General features: G+C 42.9%; 1 protein-coding gene across 1 annotated transcript in view; it reads right to left on the bottom strand.

Annotated features, from left to right (window-relative positions):
- LOC139410190 (inactive N-acetylated-alpha-linked acidic dipeptidase-like protein 2) overlaps nt 1-20,916 on the bottom strand; it is a 288,454-nt gene that overhangs the window by 4,809 nt on the left and 262,729 nt on the right. The window contains exons 12-13 of the mRNA XM_071155649.1: nt 6,069-6,162; nt 2,458-2,656 (exon numbers count right to left, since the gene is read on the bottom strand). Of these exons, the coding sequence (XP_071011750.1) occupies nt 2,458-2,656; nt 6,069-6,162 (293 nt within the window). The remainder of the gene's footprint in view (nt 1-2,457; nt 2,657-6,068; nt 6,163-20,916) is intronic.

The raw sequence follows: 20,916 nt of genomic DNA, 5'->3' as shown, positions 1-20,916 counted from the left end.
CAGTCACAGAACATCAATTCCTTGCTGACAGCATGAAGACGTTTGTTTTAGCCACTCTCTCAAGCCTTACAGAGTGCTTTTTAATGCCATCCATCTCCTCTGTCTCAGCCTGGTCAAATAATTCACAGCTGTCTCCAATGCCTTTACAGTGCTTTGGGGGATACCAGATTGACAGTACAGTATTGTATGTATCAGTATCCGTTTCCTAGTAATCATAATTTAATAATAAGTCAGTCTGAACCGTTATCAAATCTTTGATTGCATTTGACAGGAATTGGTTATTTACGAAACCTGAGGTGAGGAAGTTCAGCTCATCCTTTTCACTATGAGCTTCCTGGCATGCTGTTTCTGTTTCCTCTCCTCTAACTATTAGGAACAGCTACGTTTCTCAGCTACGTTTCTCAGCTGCTGTTTCTGTTTCCTCTCCTCTAACTATTAGGAACAGCTACGTTTCTCAGCTACGTTTCTCAGCTGCTGTTTCTGTTTCCTCTCCTCTAACTATTAGGAACAGCTACGTTTCTCAGCTACGTTTCTCAGCTGCTGTTCCTGTTTCCTCTCCTCTAACTATTAGGAACAGCTATGTTTCTCAGCTACGTTTCTCTCAGACAAAGGGCATGAATTCCCATTAGCGGTTTGGGTAATAAGTGTACACACAGCACAGTGGGGAAACAGAGGGGCCAGTCAGTTGGGACTAATTCCCAGCAGTAACAGGGAGTGTGCTCAGAGTGCGGTAATGACTAGATATTGGCTTGTAAGGGCCCAGAGCACCTGATCTATTTCATACACCTTGATTTAATTTAAAGTCACATCACACCAGGATATGCTGATAACCATCTGATTACAATCACATGTCACTTTGACAACTGCAGTTTCTCGTATGGTATACCCGGTGTCTGTACGAAGTAATTAAACAACAACAACACGATTGGTGGGAGTCAGACAGGTTCAACACTCACAGGAAAAAAGTATTGCAATTCCCATGGTCAGCACAGGGAATTGGGAATATGTATACTATATATCTATCTATGTATGTTGATTAGTCACCTCTTGTTATAGCTCTGTGTCATGTAGCATCTCACCTGACCTATCATCCTCATGCAAATTACAGTAATGCCATGAACATTCTAATGCATCTGAAATCTTTCCCTCCACACAAACCATGACCCACCTATCAGCACAATAGCTCCCCTATCTACTGTACTGTATATGCTCCACCAATATAAATGTACTCCTGTTTTATTTATCTGTTATTTTACCAGGTAAGTTGACCTGGGGAATAGTTACAGGGGAAAGGAGGGGGATGAATGAGCCAATTGTAAACTGGGGATTATTAGGTGACCATGATGGTTTGAGGGCCAGATTGGGAATTTAGCCTGGACACGAGGGTTAACACCCCTACTCTTACGATAAGTGCCATGGGATCTTTAATGACCTCAGAGAGTCAGGACATCCGTTTAACGTCCCATCTGAAAGACGGCACCCGACACAGGGCAGTGTCCCCAATCACTGCCCTGGGGTATTGGGGTATTTTTTAGACCAGAGGAAAGAGTGCCTCCTACTGGCCCTCCAACACCACTTCCAGAAGCATCTGCTCTCCCATCCAGGGACTGACCAGGACCAACCCTGCTTAACTTCAGAAGCAAGCCAGCAGTGGTATGCAGGGTGGTATGCTGCTGTGCAAGGCTGACGTCAAACCCAGCATCACCAAGTCTCCCAGCCCCGTCTCCAGCTCTAGAGGCAGTAGGATGGGAGTCATTATACTGCCTTTTGTAGGATTAGACTGATCTAAAGCTAGTAAAACCACAGTGGTTAGCTCAGTTAATTACATTCAGACAAAACAAAGAAATAGACAAATGTAGATTGTGGCATGTACTGTAGATTTCAGAGAAAAGGATACTTCGTTATTATGGAGCCAATTAAACAGCAATTTTTCTTGAGGATTATTGAACAGTTGAATTCAATTTTTGTGCTTTGGTTCTAATGGCAGCTTAGTGCAATTAGATGTGCATTCAAATTATAACAACAAACATTACATTACACTACAACTGTGCTGGCTCTCAGGGAGGCAGACCCATTCATGGAAAACTAGCTAGCTAAAGGTAATTATAGAGATTCACAGTGATGTGCAGTCGGTAATGTTCCTCGCTGGTCTTCATTCAATAAGAAACAATGGTGCACACTAATCACACTCAATAGATGGGCTCCAGGTGGATTGAAAAGTGACTTCATAAAAAGTGTAAAATGTATAGTTCCCATGGTCACCATTATTGACTTAATTGACTAATCACAATTAATAGATCGTGTTTAATGAATGCCACAAGGCATTTGAGAGCTTTGTAATTAGCTAGCATATTGTGCCCAGATTTTCAAAGCAGCTCACACCCTTACCTTCACAAAATGTCCTCAGGTAATATGGTATGCTAGCCTAGCACATACAGTACAATCTGATCCACCTACCTGTAGACACCTGGAGGGGGCTGGGGGACCATGAAGCTCTTCTCCAGGTCCCGGAGCACGTCGTTCAGCATGCGGACATGGGAGGGGTCCCTCTCCTTGGGGTCATTGGCTGGACGCATGGTCTCAGACTGGAGGAAGGCTGAGCTCTCTCTGAGGGAGGCAGCTGCTGCCAGCAGTCTGGGGGTCCTCAGGGGATCATCTATAGTACATCAACACAGACACAGGGCAGGGATTGGCTGTTACGGGTAAAAGGTGGAGGTGGACAATGTTTGGTTGGCTAAAATCTAAGAAACCTCTCTTACACTACTGCAACTACCTTCAATATCCTTATCCCTAGCCCAATCTCACCACTCAATTACAACAAAGTAAAACTGGTTCAGAACTATTTTCGATTCATCTTGCTCTGTGCTTGCCACAAAACCAGATATGGGTCTGTTAGTCAGAGTCTTACAACAGCCAGAACCAATTGGACATTAAGGCAACGTCACTGCTTAGAGTCGACATATCAGTAGAACATTCAATTATTCAGTAGTAATTAAAGATTCATTAAAAAGCCCCCCCTGCCATGTATGTAGGGATACTCTAATTGACAGTGTCACTAATTACAACTTATTCAGAGAATGATATGCTCATTAGAAAATAAAAACAAAGCGACACATTTACATGTGTCATTATGAATAAATTACATTTTGGTTAATTATGTGACCATATTTACAGTGTTACATAATGACCATCAGGTTAGATTGCACTGCTCACCATTTATGAGTTACATTCATACTATATGAACAGCATGATATGGCTGCTTCTTAGGCATTAAATTATAGACCTCCAAAAATGCACTGTCCTCAGCTGTCACCTGTACAGACATGTTTCTCTTGCTCTGTTTTTAAATCAGGTCAACAACATTTGTGGATGGCTGAAAAAATGATGTGCCGATTATTACATTCAAATGAATTGGTTTGTCCCTTACAAAGAAACATATTTGTTATAAAAACGTTGGCCTCAATATTTCTGTAACACATATGAAATATCAGGTTAACATTTGTTGTTTCAACACTATATGCATGAATCCTCGTCAAGCACTAGAGAGAAAAACATGGGAAATATCAATGTCACAACATGTCTAAATAGCGTTTGCTAATAAGCTAGTCGCCACATTGAACGTTTTCCGTTCCATTATGCCTAAGTGAAAATAACCTTGACTGTGGCCGTGTGCTGCATGCTTATATGTGGCTCCATTAAAGCCTGTTTTTTTCTCCATTTCACTTCTCTTTGGTGTTTGTTAGATGAGAGCAAGGATGGGGCATGGCATTGAGTGGGAGAGTCACAGGAGAATATGTACACCATGCAACTACTCAGGGAATAAAGGAGAGAAAAGACAGGATAAAAATACCCAAAGAAAGCTGTTCCCTTCTACAAATGTAAATGTCTTTCTCCCTACTGAGGGAATAGGAGTTATGAAATATGTGGGAGGATTGCTGTAATCTATCACACATTCTGACATGGAGGGACGTGGAGGGACGATTCTGTTGGCATAGACCCTGCTGAGATTTGATGGAGAGAACTTAACACAACTCAGGAAGCCACCTTTAAAAATGTTTGGCACGCACACACGCATACACACACACACATGCACACGCACACGTGCACGCACACACACCATTTTCTCCTTTTCTAGAACTGATTGGCTTCAAAGTGCAGCTACTGTACTTCTGAAAAAAATGCAAGTTACCAAATTGTTCATTTTGAATAAAAAGTGAACAAAATATTTTGAAGGTTTCAATTAGCCATGCCTGTTTGATCTCAGACAATCCATTACTCGTCCTCATGAATAGTGCAATTTTATGTGGTGTCTAAAAATCCATTTACTGTTCCAATCCCAAAACAGCATGAGGCTGGGCTAAAATCCAGGGATCAACCCATCAAATTATTTATTTACCTCTCTCCCATCTCCCTTCTTTATTTTTAACCACAAAGATAAAAGCATTCTATATTTAATTCAACCTGTTTGCGACCGGGCTTCTAAAGGCATTAGTTCCCTGACCCTGCGACCGGAGAGACCATGGCCAGGTAATCATTCCATCTCAATCACAGAGCCGCCTCGTTTGTGGACATTAGTCTTGGATAAAGAAGTGGAACCGCAGTGCTTACCACAATGAGGCATCATGAGTAAGTTATACATATCAGTGTTTCACAGTCTAAGCAGCTGTCTGCAATGCAGAGTGAATTGCGAGATAGAAACCTAATTTGTGGTTTAAATGCTTACTGGCCATGATGAGAATCCACTGTATCAACAGATTCTCTACAGTACCATGGCTGTATGAGCACCACATGTATGAGCACTGTATGAGCACCACAAAATGTTAACTCAGTGTAAAATGGTACCTTCAATCAAATACAGAATGACAAAAATATGGAAAAGGAAGTGTTATACCTTTTGTGTGAAATTATTACAATAACGGAAACTACCTTAAAGTAATCAAATATTTGAAACCAAATGATACAGCCTTTCTAATCATGCACGGTGCACCACCTGTGTGTAATTCAGTAGACAGTGACTATGCAGAGCAATGGGAATATGGTTGAGCTGATATATAACTACTAGGACACAGTTTTATGGACACTGAGCCAGAAGAGACAAGATTATGTGGTGATTATGCACCTCACCTGTCCTACGCTCGCTCTGTCTGCATGAATATTTAACATTACAACCAAATTACACCTCTGATGCACAAGGTCAGGATGAGGGTGGGATGTCCCATTTATCAATTGCTTCTACAAGTCCATAAGAGGTGACAGTAAAGTAAACCAACGAGGTCTGTAAGTCTGCATTATCATTAATTGCTTTTAAAGTATAGGCTATATCCAATTCTAACTTCCTTTAAAAATACATGGAGCCTTTGGGAGGGAGGGAGGGAGGGAGGGAGGGAGGGAGGGAGGGAGGGAGGGAAAACCCAAGCTCTTGGATTGTTTGTTGAAGTAGTGGTGAGATGAAATACCACTTCTTGGCTTTGTCAAATGTTCATTCTCATCCTGTGTGACATAACAGAACTCAGGTCTGAGACGAAAGAGGCAGTCGAGTCCAAGGCTGGCGAAAAGAAAGATGACCCGGCCAGGATTTACATTTTTACAAATGCAAAAATCAAGGTCACTTGGCATTGGACTCATCAGGCGTGATAGAGGCGATCGATATGTCCACCTAAACAGATGATCTGCCTCTAAATCATTCTTATGGGAGAGAGAGAGAGAGAGAGAAGGAGAGAGAGAAGGAGGGAGAGGAGGAGAGGGGGACCTGCTGTGGCCTGGTGCTGGCTGGCTGGCTGGCTGGCTGGGTGGGTGGGTGGGTGGGTGGACTGCAGATATGAGTTATGTCACTGCATAGACCCACGTGGCTCAGCAAACAACCAGAGCACCAATAGATGCTTCATTCACTTCACTCCAATGTGGGTATTGCACAATAGTTACATTGTTCATTGTTGTTTTGTCATGCATGTTTGATTCAGTCGAAGATAATAACATAGTAGTACAAATTCAATGATAGCTGAAAAAGTCCTTCATTCATGCAATATCATGAAACGCCAAAGGATAGAATAAACAAGATTGTGTCTTACCTTTGAGTTTATCCTGGACATCCAGGGCGATATCAAGAGGATAGAATGGAAGTACTGGATCATTGACGAGTCGAAGAATGACCTCTGCTGTCATCTAGATAAACAGCAGAACACAGTTTAAAGCCTGTAGTACTGGATCCAAACACAGTTAAATGTGTTACAAATTACTTCTTGAGTGAATCCCATGGTGAATACTACTCATAAAATAATAAAGTATGTTGTTGTTGCATTTGTGGTTGTTGTTGTTGTTGTTTTCCTCCCTGCAAGAAACAGTGTGCTCATCAATGCACTGAACCAGAACTGTTAGTTGAATAATATCCTTTACCAGCTTTAGACTGCCATTGCCAATCTACTCATTGATTTGGTTTCACTCTCAGTTGGTAGCTTTCTAAGCCCTCTGCATTGGATGCAACAAGGCAACACATTGTTCCATATCTTGCTCCATATCTAGACAGAATTCAATACTCGCACGGCTGACCTCCACCCTACCTAATCAACCTTTACTGAGCAACGCAAATCCCACAGAGTATTACATAGACTGATATCAGAGGTGCACTCAGTCAGTCAGTCAGCATTCTGCATGTCATCCATTGGTCGACCCAGTCCAGCAGAATGCAGGGAATGAGAAAAGGTCACTTATCAGCAGTGGCCTTAGCAGAGAAAAGCAATTGGCCCACTTCTTTGTGAGGAGTCTGTTAGACGCTGACCCCAGTTAGTGTGCTCAGTGACATAGACACCTGTGATGGGTGCTGAGGGTTACTGTTTCCCCCGGCCAGCCCCCAGGGTCACCCAGGCTGGGGACAGCCAGGCCACTGACCCCCTCTCTATGGGTGGTCCATAGACCCAGGCTGGCACCACAGACCTCTGTCTTCAGTCCACGTTACTGGGGATAACTAGAGGCTGGACACACTCCCCACTCTGGGCTGGACCTCTGGAACCATGACTGTGGGGCATAGAAGATTGGAAGCTGTAGCTAAACACAATGTGTTTACATTTGAGCTACTAGACTATTGTTGAACGATTGTTGTAAAGAAAATCTCAAATGACACTTGTATTTTACTACTGTATACTACCCAGGTTGGTGTTTTAACATTCTAGTCGAGTATTCCTATTTTATAGCACTTTTCTGGTGTTTATTAAATTACCTACAGTGTACGTTCTGTAGGCTGCTGGGAAATCAATCACAGAGGGAAAAGATTAGACCATTGATTTGAGTGAAGTGAGAAATAAGTATACATCAAGCCTGTTTAATGTTCCAGACAGAAAAGACCACTGATTTCTTATTTATGGCCTTGTTTTTGGATCCTCGCTCTACGGATGGCAGAACAAAAGCATACAACATAAAGAAGGGAAAAGAAAGGTGAAGGAACAAAATATGACAATGTGAAGGTCCTGGAAGATAGCAGACCAAACCAGCTGGTTACATGTCCAGTCCTTTCCACCACACTTTCAGAAAAGTGAAATACACTAGTGCGTGACTTCATTATTCTTCCACATTAATATTTTGGGGTAGGTTAGTGATTATACAGTATTTGAAAACAGAGAATTTGACATTCTTTCCCAATATAAAAAAAACAGCCTAACTTATTCATTGGAATGCTAACATCAGTGATGCAGGCAGTCTGGAATAATATTTTTTATCAATGATCCCATATTGGCCCCAAAATATCGTTACTAAATATGAATGTCAATGACAGACCAGTTGAATGCTCTAAATTTCCTTCATAAAATGTAGATATAGGTTGAAATCCCAATTAGGTCCACTTCATTTGACCTAACTTTATTATTGTATTTGCACCAGGTTAACACGGCGGCCTGTCCTTTCCACTCTCCTGCCTCCCTTCGAGTCTCCCCTCCAGCGCTGAGTGAGATTGCTTACCTGCCCCTGAGAAGCTGTCAGTTTGTCTGTACTGGGGGTTTTAAATCCTGCCTGCCTTTCTCTCCGGGACATGGCCAGGCACTGCAGGGCTTTGTGGGGGAATATATTTGTGTACATTACAGAGTAGGAGAAAGAGGTCGAGGAGGAGGAGGCCAGGCAGAGGGAGGAAGCACACTGTGGTTATTGACAGCAGAGGGCTCCCTAGGAGAAGCTTGCAGAGGACCATGCTAATTCACAGCAGAGGAGACAGGACCAATAAAGCTCAGAGCTCAGCTACGTACTGTTGAGGACATTTGTCTCTAGTGCTGTGTTAACCCATTTCAGGGGTCAACCCACACATCACGGTCAGACAGATGAGTACTACTGCGTGTGTCGTCTTATTTAAAATCAGTCACTGCTGACCGCAAACAATGTTTGTACTGATCAGTGTCAGCTGAGAGAATAGGTTGTAATTGCTGACTCATTGGCCAAAGGGCTTGATAGAGCTTAACTGGTGACTGAAATCCAGTGCATTCTCTGAATAAAACATTAAAACTGAATGATGTAACACTGCATACTGCCACATAATTATAACACATGAGCATGTATAAAATACAATTTTCTTTGGCTGGTAAAATATCAGTTTCTTTGACTCACCACCACACAAAGACACACCTCACTTCCCTTGTTTCTCAGCCCAGCCAATACCACGACATCCTCACTGGAGATCCATTCCACACATTTCTGTGCACTCCACAAACACTCAGAGCATTTACAATAGCAATGCCTCATTATTTTCAGGTACAAAAACTTGTTTGATTTTTAGCCACTCGTCACTTAGATGGTTGGGCTATTACACAAGAGACATTAACCCTTGAAACCACTGAAGAGGAGCATCATGGTATTTTATTTTGTTGCTTGTTTGCTTGCGCCGGTTTTTAATTGAAAATAATTTAATCTATATGTGAGAATATAGTGTGCAGCACTCGACCGTGTTTATGAGTACACACGACTGATGACGACTGATATTTTTTTATGTTTAGTGTAAGACCAGAATGTATTTAACCATATAATTGACTTCCAGCTCAAGAACGGCATTGTCATAAACAGTGACATACTCTGTACTGTAAAATAAGTCCAACTAAGAAATTAAACAATCTAAGCCACAGGTTTCAACCGCAGTATAAGAGGTGGTCAGCCTCACACAATGACTAATTTTATGACAATAATCTAAGCCTATTCACTTATTTTATATGGCATTAAATTGACAACAACAACAGAAGTTGAAGGCATCCCCATGACCAATGCTGTATCAATAAAGTACCGTATCTAAGCAACTGAACCATTAGTACACGAGTTGGTTGGGCGAACTATGCTCACACAGTGCATATAACCTCAGTGGGCTAATGAAGGATCTCAGATTGAGAATATCTTCACACAGCTTCATCATGTTGATAGCTGAACAGATGGTAGATACTAGTAATGTACAGTTTCCATCAGTTAGGTCTAGAGCCCAGAACAGCGTGAGGGCAACGTTTCTGCAGGGAAATGCACAGACATATTTAAGCAACAGTCAAACATTTGATTTGGAAAATAACTGATGTCCTCTGCAAATTCCTTTAGCCATAATTAAATTGAACGAAATGACAGGATAACATGAAGAGGGAGCCGGTCAACGCCAGAAGACTGTTCAGGCAAATTCACTAAATACTGGCATATCTGAAAGTTAATGACCTTTACTTCCACCAATAGCACCAATAGAGTGACATATGCTTTTAAGCAAACAATTCCAGTACCACTATAGCATTTTTCACATCATGTTCTACAGTCCCCAAGACAACCTCATCATTAGTCTGGTCATGCGCTGGGATACAAACTGGGTGAGCCAGTGATTGTGTCTGGCTAGTGCTTTTTATTTGCCAGAGTCCTGTTAGATCACTCAATGGAACTTATTGGTTGGTCCTTAAAATAAGGGCTACCAGAAACAGCACTTAATTAATTAACGGTTTGTGGACCATTGCAGATCCTTGTCTATGCATGCAATATTTCCAGCAAGATTGATTCTATGTCTGGCAGCCTTCTGCTCCCTTCATTAAGATAGCAGATGGCACAGGGTTTGTTAAGGGTTAAATAATAAAGAAGACAGATTGGGGGTTGTTTCTGAGAGCTGATTTGCAGAGTGTTTGTCAGTGCGTATGCTGTGTATGCTAAGAAGTTCTGCTAAGAAGTTCTGAATAGAAGAGTAGGCCTACCTGGACCTGTGCAATCGAAGTGTAGAGAGTATTTCAAATAACTCCATAGGTGTTTTTTTTTTAAATGCGCAAGACCTAACAAAGTTAATTTATAAAAGAAAAACAACTTCGCACAACTTCACAATTTATTAATAAAGAGCTAAATCCGTCCCTAACACCCAACATGACAGTATCATAGCTAATTCATTTCCCATATCCAACTACAACTAATATCCATTGTTATGACTCCTAAATGACATCTATACAGTTCCAGGATAGCATTATGAAGGCATTGTGACAGATGGTTTAAGTAAAGGCTATCCATTTATCTATAAATGTTTTTTCCATTTTTACAAAATTCTCCAAAACAGGACAGAGTCTCAGAGCAGATATAATAGCAGTAAGAATGAATATGCATGATTCAAGCATCTGCTAAAGACTGTGAAGGGCATGCAGGCTTTAAAATGCAAAGAAAACTTGGAGTTGGGTTTAAGCCAGGACCATAATCCAAGTCTCTTTTCTTCTTCCCACTACTGAGGAAAGGTTGCTATTAAAAGGATCAAATGCACTTTGTGGTTCCCAGCACCATATGGTCGCCCAGCATCTCAAAGTGTGTTGCTAGCACAACAATGACGCCTATGCTAATGGATCTCTGTAAATGCTGGGCCCAAACTAGTGCATGGACTAATACCTTTAAACCTACAGGGAAGTGGATGAAGAACTGAAGAACGTTGGCAGCTTTTGATGAGATCCTTTCTGCTCATAAGGCTAAACAGCATTTGGGGAGCAATGACTGTACACATCAAACAGAGGAGTATGTGAGTGTTAAAGTAGTGAGGTGGATAATTGGCGTGTGCATGTATGTATCTCCTTCAGGGAAGGGCCTGCATAACACTGCTCCTGTCATTTACAATCATGAGGCATCAAGAGAGAAGGAGGAGCCGTGATGACAGAACTCTTTAATAAACATAGCTGACAGATCCCTGAGAGGAGTAGCACGACCCAATCTCACATATAATTTCCTAAAAACACAATAAAATGGCACCTCTTTGCCCACTGCCAATCATCCGTGCCACTTTCCAAATTCACTCATCTACCCACCACATCACACCACAGCTCCAAGAGACAATTATGATGGATGAGCCAATCAGGATAGGCCAGGGTTTGATGTGCTAGCTTCTTCCTCACCCAATCAACAATTCCATTCTCCTTTGGTATGAGAGTCGGTTGGACTAACATGGATGGCTGTAGCCAGCAGCCATGTTTTAATTTCCTCAGATAGTGTACTATTGATTACATGGTAATAACCATATATATTTGATTTTGTTCATCTTGTGCATGTGATGCGATGTCTAAGGTCTGGATATCTTGAATATTTCTGATAAAGAAAACAGAAAATTGCATAGAGAAAAAGGAATAAAACATCACAAAGCGGCACTAACAAAGAGGGAGTTCCATTGATAAAAGCAATGAGCTGTTTATACAGTATGTATTCATCCAATAGTGGGCATGGACACGATTGAGAGGAGTTGCGTTGTGTTTAGTTAATTATTAATCACTGATGGTTTTTTGAAGACATTGCATGCCTGAGAGCCGAATGCAGCGCAACGGGCTCAATCTGGGAGCACAGACGCTGTTTCCCCCTCAGGAGCAGAGGGTGAACTCATGATGAGGATTTAGGTCTGCATATATTTTTAACAATTTCAATTTAAGTGCCATTTTGCCTAATAATAAATGCAGTTTAGGCTCTCTTAATTGGCTTTTGTGGTACTTCTAAAAACACTGCAGGGTCCATCGCGGAAGTGACTAATACAGTGGATCAGAGAAACGAGAAGCATTTCAAGTGTGAGAAAATAGAGATGACATTTGCTTGAATCAAAGAAACCCAGTCCCAATTCTAAAGACTAATTAACATGAACAAAAAAGAAAGCTTTGCTTATGCATTATGACATAAACAATACACAGCCTTAGTTCTCATTTGATGAACAAGTATTCACATAATAACAGAACCTGTGGGTAGAAAGTATATATATATCCTTGTATTGAGGTATGCACAGCAGCATTTCAAACAAGAACAGTCCTAACAAAAACGACTTTGGGAATTGGTGAAGAAATTTGAAGCTCAAAAATGTTCCAGGATAGCTCCCTTACGTGTCATCTTGTCTTGATTTTTTGGCTTTCAATGTGAGGATATGAAGAGGCCTCAGTAGAGCAGAGAGCAATGGGATGTTTAATCAGGAACTGTGATGGATGAACAGCGAGGCCAGGTTGGGCTGCCCAGGGAACTGCCGCTGCACTCTGCTGAGAGAGAGATGTCTGGGCAGCACCGGATCTGCTGACAAATTACACTCCTCCATTACAATGCACGTCAAATGGGCTTGTGTCAGCTCTCATACAATGAGTCTGCCAGTTGTGTTAGCCAGGTGATAAAGGAGCGTGTCGGCGAGACTGCCATCAAAACAGAGAGTAAAACCCCCGTGTGTCAGGGAAAATGACTCCTTGACACCTCGTCATGTTATATATTAGGGTGCAATAAACTCCCCCATTTAGGCTCCGGCTTGAGAGGTAGAGTGAAGAGAATTCACCACAGTCTCCAGCTACCTGGAATCTTTTAAACTCGTTTCTTTTCTTAAAGAGGTAAGCCAGGCAAATAGTCTGATATCCTCCATGGTTTCTCCTTTGCCTACTATTTACCCTATATCTCCTGTAGCCTACATGAGTGGACAGAGGCTTTGATATTAATGAAGCGCAGCCGGTTCAGACAGGAAACCCGAGGATTGACATCAGCGATGCATCAGCTGACGATTCAGCTGACGTCACACCAAATCATATACTACAAACACTTCCTGCCTTAAAGATGCACTGTCATTTCCTGGTTACAAAAATTCACCTAATTTAATTTAAGATTTAAGAAAATATCGTCTGTGCAATGAAATGTGCTAGCAACAGCAGTTCAGACAGAAAACGCCACGTATTCATTTAACCATTCATTAGATAAGATCACAATACATTCCAATACATTAGTCTTTGCGTCAGGCTCTGCTCTTTCTGGGTATCTCACTGCCAGAGCGTGCATCATGTTAAGATGACAATAATTACAGGAAGTGGGCAAGGTACGCTGTACCAATTCCACTCCAGGAAGGAAACGAAACCAAACAGGTGGTGGGTGGGTTCAAGAAAATGGAACAGCATACTATTGAGCAAGCAACAGCAGTAGAGGCAGCAGAACATGTGTGTGTAAAACTGATCAGCTTAAAAAGACCGCCATATTAAAGCTGCAATATGTAACTTTTTGGGACAACTTGACAAAATTCACATAGAAATGGGAGTTATAGATCTGTCATTCTCATTCAAAGCAAGTCTAAGAAACTCTAGATCTGTTCTATGTGTGCTATGCTTCCTGTTTTTTTGTTTAGTTTTTGCGTCTTTTACTTTCAGTTTTGTACTCCAGCTTCAAACAGATGAAAATACTATATTTTTGGTTATGGAAAATATATTTCACAGCAGTTTAGATGGTACAATGATTCTCTACACCATACTTGTTTGTTTTTGTCACATAACTAAAATTAGTCAGAGTTCACGGAATTAATCTCAATTTTTAAGGACAGAACTGCATATTCAGCTCTATTTTGAAAGTGGGTATGCTTTAGTAGACATACTGTATGTAAAAATGGATTCCACATAAACAGAGTTCTGTTCATGATCTTATGAAACCTAGTCAAATAGAAAAATCGGACAATTTTCAGAAACAACAAAACAATTGCAAATCTAATGAAAAACAAATCTAAATGGGACTATTTCATACTCACGTTTGACTGTACAGCATATTCACAGAGAAATCTGGCCCAATATTTCCCTTGACTACTTGTGGAGGAAAAAGCTGAATACGGTCAGATATCAAATTCACAAGTGAAGCTTTTGTGATTTCTCCTTCCCAGTCTAATGAACATCTTGGAGAGTTACACATGGCAGCACTGACAAAGAAACCAATAAATGACAATTAGGAGAGTAAGTCTGACAGAGCACCCCTGACGCATATTAATAGTCACTTTATATTAGTGAGAGAGACTGGCTTCATCCTCTACTGCACCTGTCTGGCTAAAATGGAGCTCAAATAAAGTGAGAATGTGCATGTGATTTCCTAACATGAAAAACAAAGCTGCACTAATAGGGCAGAAGCCAGGGCAATGAATATTGTAGCCGTGACAGGCTGCTAGTCACATAGATCGTCTTACTTGCTACTTAACCTTCCCCTGCTAAAGCCTTAAACCTTATTTTTTTTGCTATGTATTAACCTGCTTGAAGCAGCCTCTATGGTATGAGAGAGAGAAGTTATGGCAGGACATTCAAGTGTGAATTTCTTATCTCTACCAAGACACAACAAACAGTTTATCCTGACAACTGGAGCTATCCACACATGAGATAAGGTTTGATCCAAATGAAAAAAACTAACTTTCATCCATTTTTTGCGCTTCACATTTTGCCCCTTAGGGATCTTCCAGGGTAATTGTAGATGATAACGTTGAGAGTCTTTCAATGGTGTCCAGCCTTGGTGTGTCAGCCTCACACATCTAGACACAGATGAGCTTGGGACTCTGATTACATTTCTTTAGCCGCAGCTTAGTTTACCTGCCATGTCAAGCTCTCTATAACCCTCCTAACACAGCCCACTACTCCCCAGTCGATCTGGGGGTATAGGTATCAGGCTGCATTACAGAGGGCGAGGAGCGAGGGAGGTGTGGCATGCCAGCGGCAGTCTCAGCGTGCCGCCGTGTCTCTGGTAGCCAGAGGGTGAGAAATCAAGATGGTACTCTGCCTCCTGTCATTATAACACCTTGGCAGACCTGCATGCTGCCCCACCCCCAACTAGATGACAGACACTTTCTCTATTGACTCTCTTAGTTTCCTGCTGTACCCTCAAGGTAAGAAGTACATGAAAGGATCAAACCAGTATAGTAACTGTATTTAGTGATGAAAACTATGGCAATTTCCAGTTCTCTATTCAATGCCTACACAATCTCTATTAATTTCCTCTCTCTCACATCATACCGCTGCTCCACTGGGTTAGAAACGAACCCACCTCTTGTCAGAATCATCCGATTCCTTTTCTAATGACACTTTAAAATGTATGACCAAACCTCACTTAAATGTATGACGGGACAGATTGCAGGAAAGGTTGTCAGACTTGGGGTTAGGAGATTGACGATGGAGATGTTGAATCCATCAAGCAGAATCAGTCATCAACCTTCACCTGTTAGTGCTGACTTAAGGCTACCCACCAATTCTCCCTGTTCCACCTCCGGTCCAAGTTACACAGTCTGTATATGCACAATGCAGAGCCTTCACTTTTATCTGGCTAGTTTAATTTCTTCCTGGCTGGCTCAGAAGAGAATGTGCCTAGGAGTTCGCCTCCCCTACTTCCTCCTCCCCTCGCCCCACATCTCCATGCAGCCCCTGACAGCCAGTCTCCTGAGTGACACACTGACTGTACATCCCACTCTGCTCTACCTTGCTGGGCTGTTCCATTCACCTCAGAGGGCCAGGCTGCTTGGGAGAGAGTCTATGGCAGCTTCATTTAAACAAGTCACCATCAGAATGACTCCATCGCACTCTCTCTCTCTGTGTCCGCCACTGCTTTGTTTCCACTGATTCTCTTTGCTGTCCTTCCTCAGTAAACCTAGTCCCAACACAGTTGGGTTCTTTACCCACGGCCAGAGTTAATCATCAAGTCTGTCCTGTTCCATTTCAAATATCGGGGCAGTTATTTCCTCCTCAGATGTGTACAAGATAATCGCAGTCATGTACGAGATAACTATTCTATTTCCATTTCTCTATCTCTGCTTCCACAGAGGATGGATGGCATGCTATTACAGCAGGAGAGGACACTGTGCTTTCTTCTCCATGGTCTAGAGGTCTCAGGTACATATCAGTTGCTCACACAGGACAGAGCGGAATGTGACATGAGATAAGTGCAGCGTCTGTCCAGTAGTGAGGGGCTGGAGCACCTGAGGGTCCTTGGGGGAATCTGCACGCTCCACTAATCCTCAACTCCCTGAGCCTTTCCCTGTCTCCATCAATCTGGCTCTCTCTGAGAGAGGATCTATGGCAGTTAGTTAATCTCTATTGCTCTGCATTCACATGTTTACTCATGCGATGTGTTTCTTTCTCCCTTAGAACTAGAACCAAAGAGTTTGTTTTGACACAAATATAAATGATTCTCTACATATGCTGATAAACATAGCATAGTTTGTAGTTCTGTGTCTAACATCCTGGTTCTTATAATGGAGAAATGGAAATACTGAAGCATTTTAGCCCAATCTCTGTATTTTTTCTTAGCCCATAAAGTTCCTCTGAAATTCCCAAGCTGAGCCAGCGGACATGGAGAGAGCCCCAATAGCCCAGAGCTGTTCCTCTCGTCTCTCCAGCCCTGAGGTGGCTGTGCTGTGTTGTGCTGTGCAGTCTCCAGTGGGGACACACTGGCAGGGGTGATGGAGTGTATATGCATTTGGGGCTCGCATGATCGATGCCAACCTGCCATGCCAACTCGAGAGGAGCAGACTCAAACACACCTCATACTTTAAAAATTAGCTACACAGAGTCCTACTGCCACCCCTTACCAGCTGGAGCCAAAACCACACATGACAAATGAGGACAGGGAGAGTGGTAAGCTATGCACAGAATCCCCTGGCTACCTGGCGAACAATATGAGAAAGCTCCTCGGAGACAAAGAGAATGAGGTAGACCTAGCTTGCATCTTTGCAACAGGGAACAAGCCCCAGCCACAGAGAGCTCATGAGGGAAATGGGGATAATGAAATATACACATAAGAATCATCACAACTAATTTGCCTTCACATGTATTATTCTCGCTTTTTTTGAGCACCATGCATACAGTGTACTGGTATACTGTATAATGCCTTCAGAAAGTATTCACACCCTTTGACTTTTCAAACAATTAGCTGTGTTACAGGCTGAATTTAAAATGAATAAAATCGAGACTTTATGCCACTGATATAGACACAAAATGCCACAATGTCAAAGTGGAATTATGTTTTTAGAAATGCTTACTAATTCATTTTTAAAAATTAAGCTGAAATGTCTCGAGTTAATAAGTTTTCAACCCCTTGTTATGGCAAGCCTAAATACGTTCAGGAGTAAAAATGTGCTTAGTAAGTCACACAATAAGCTGCATGGACTCACTCTTTACAATAAGCTGCATGGACTCACTCTTTACAATAAGCTGCATGGACTCACTCTTTACAATAAGCTGCATGGACTCACTCTTTACAATAAGCTGCATGGACTCACTCTTTACAATAAGCTGCATGGACTCACTCTTTACAATAAGCTGCATGGACTCACTCTTTACAATAAGCTGCATTGACTCACTCTTTACAATAAGCTGCATGGACTCACTCTTTGCAATAATAGGGGTTAACATGATTTTTTAAATGATTACTGATCTCTCTGTACCCCACACAAACAATTATCTGTAAGTTCCCTCAGTCAAGTAGTGAATTTGAAGCCCAGTGTAAGGTTCTGTATTTATTTTCTTAGTCAACCTTGTGTTCTGTTTCATTATGTTATTGAACGTAGCCCTGTTTCTTTGTGTTCTTGAACGTCTTTCATTTTGTTCATTGATTTAAACTCTGTTAGTTACTGACCTGTCTCATCAGCTCCTTATTTAGTTCAGTTCATTCTGTGCATTTGTGAGGTATTGTTCGTTTTGACTCTACTAAGCCTTTTCTTAGCTAGTTTTGATTCACCTGCCTGTTTGTCTATCTGTGTATGACCTTTGCCTGCCTGTGACCACGATTCCTGCCTACTGCGAAGGCGAAATTAACACCTGCCGCGTTCTGTGCGTGAATCTACACCTTTTTCTCCGCGAGTATTCATTACAGAATACCTCACCTAAAAACGTAATGGATTCAGCGATGCCTAACCCAGCAAGAGGAGCATATGGAGGAAATCTGCCATCTTCTCCACCAGCCTATCCCTATCCTACTCCTCCAATACCAGGTATTGTAACCCATAACCTTCCTTCGTTCATATCCATGCCTGGAAAATATGACGGTTCACCTGGGAAATGTCAGGGACTTCTGATACAATGCAGCAAATACATTGAGCACAACTCCACTAACTTCTCCACCGACAAGAGCAGGGTGGGTTTTATTGTCTCTACTCAGAGGCAAAGCCCTGGATTGGGCCACCGCCATATGGACTGCCAACAGCACAGAACTCGGATCCGAGACCCATTTCCACACCCTCTTCAAAGAGGTATTCGATCACTCTCCTTCCGGTCGTCCTATAGGAGACCTCCTCATAGAACAACAAGGACATAACTCAGCTGCCGAGTAATGCCCTCGAGTTCCGCACCATGGCTGCAGGGAGTGGATGGAGTGAGGCTGCTTTACTTACCGACGAGGGCTCAACAGAGAACTTCAGGCGGAGCTGGCCTGTAAAGGTGACCTTCAGGATTTAAATCTATATATTCGTATGCTCATCAACCATCTCATCGCCGACCGCCGAAGAACTCTGCCACCCAGGAACCCGAAACCTTCTCTTTCCATGATTCCGTCATCCCATCCGAGTCTTCCAGAGCCCATGCAGTTAGGCCATGCTCCTCCCCCATTTATCGAACGTCAAAGGCGGATCCATGAAGGGCTCTGCCTATATTGTGGAGGGAAAAGATCATCTACTCAGTCATTGCCCTATTCGTCCCCCACGGAAAGATGAGAAGGGTCCCTCCACTGCCATGCAGGTAGGAGTGTCCTTATTTCTAAATATCTCCCAGAAGCAATTCTCCATCCCAGTAATGATAACCGTGAAGGGGGTTATTAAGTACGTAGAGGGCTTGATGGATTCGGGAGCAGGAGGTAATTTTATCGATCAACAGCTAGTACAAGAGCTTGACATTGATCTAACAGCTGTCACCCCTCCCTTAAGGATTAACACCCTGGATGGGCAGCCATTGAGCACAGGCTTCATTACACACCTGACACAGAGTGTCACTCTCCAGATTGGAGTCTTCCACACTGAAACCATTCAACTCATGGAACTCTCATCCCCCAAACAGCCACTCATCCTCAGACACCCCTGGCTTTGTCGTCATGACCCTGCCATCTTGTGGCGACAAGGTGAACTACTGTCCTGGTCTTCTACCTGCTTCACCAGTTGTCTCAGCCTGCCCTGCAGAGCCACCTCCAATGAGGACTCTGCCTCTGCAGTGCCACCCACCATACCATCTGAATACGCCCAGTACAGCAATGTCTTCAGCAAGATCAAGGCCTCCACTCTGCCACCACATCGCACAGAGGACAGTGCTATTGACTTACTCTCTAGAGTGTCCCCACTGATGGGCCGTGTTTACCCCCTAACTCGTAAAATGAGGCAATGGAGAACTACATTGATAAAACACTCGCAAATGGTTTCATTCGTCCTTCTTCCCCGGCTGCGTCTAGCTCCTTCTTTGTTGGAAAAAAGGACGGTCTCCGTCCATGTATTGAATACTGTTCCCTGAATGACGTCACAGTCAAGAACCATTTCCCTCTTCCTCTGATCCCAGCAACCCTTGAATAAGTGGGCCACGCCAACATCTATACGAAACTCGACCTGCGAAGTGCATATAACCTTGTTCGTTTACGTGTAGACGCCGAATAGAAAACGGCCTTTATCACCGCGCGAGGGCACTACGAATACCTGGTCATACCCTACGGCCTTACTAACACCCCCGCCGTCTTCCAATCCTTTATGAACAAGGTTTTCCAGGATACGATAAATGCTTTCTCATCGTCTACATTGATGACATCCTGATTTACTCCCACTCCCTGAAGGAACACATACAGCATGTGCAAAAGGTTCTTTAACGGCTCCTTGACCATAATCTTAATGTGAAGTCTGAAAAAAGCGGAAAACTTCCTCGGTTTCGTACTGACACCTGGAGGGGTCAGCATGGATGAGAACAAAGTCACCGCCATCAGTAACTGGGAAAAAAAACAATACCGTTAAGAAACTCCAACGTTTCATTGGGTTCTCCAACTACTATCGCCGGTTCATTCGGAACTTCAGTTCTATTGCCGCTCCCTTCACTACCCTTACCAGCCAAAAGACACGGACCCTTCAATGGACTGATACCGCCCTGACTGCTTTCAACAACTTCAAATTGTTACGGTGAGTGAATGAGGACCCAAAAGCGAACTAACTTAAACAGAGCTTCTTTAATAACCAAACATAGGTAGGCTCAGATAGACCGGCAGATTCCGACAGGACAGGACAAGGTTACAGCAAACATGACGATAGTCTGGCTCAGGCATGAAACACAACAAACAAGAATCCGACAAGGACAGGAACAAAAACAGAGAGAGATATAGGGACCTAATCAGAGGGAAAAAGGGAACAGGTGGGAAACGGGGTGAATGGGTAGTTAGGAGGAGACAAGGCACAGCTGGGGGAAAGAGGGGGAGAAAAGGTAACCTAACAACGACCAGCAGAGGGAGACAGGGTGAAGGGAAAGGACAGAAACACACAACATGACAATACATGACAGTACCCCCCCCACTCACCGAGCGCCTCCTGGCGCACTCGAGGAGGAAACCTGGCGGCAACGGAGGAAATCCTCGATCAGCGCACGGTCCAGCACGTCCCGAGAGGGAACCCAACTCCTCTCCTCAGGACCGTACCCCTCCCAATCAACGAGGTACTGGTGACCACGGCCCCGAGGACGCATGTCCAAAATCCTGCGGACCCTGTAGATGGGTGCG

Source organism: Oncorhynchus clarkii, chromosome 5, assembly GCF_045791955.1.
Source record: "Oncorhynchus clarkii lewisi isolate Uvic-CL-2024 chromosome 5, UVic_Ocla_1.0, whole genome shotgun sequence".
NCBI classification, from domain to species: domain Eukaryota; kingdom Metazoa; phylum Chordata; class Actinopteri; order Salmoniformes; family Salmonidae; genus Oncorhynchus; species Oncorhynchus clarkii.
Note: the sequence above shows the minus strand (reverse complement) of the source record. Positions and strands in the feature narration are given on the sequence as shown.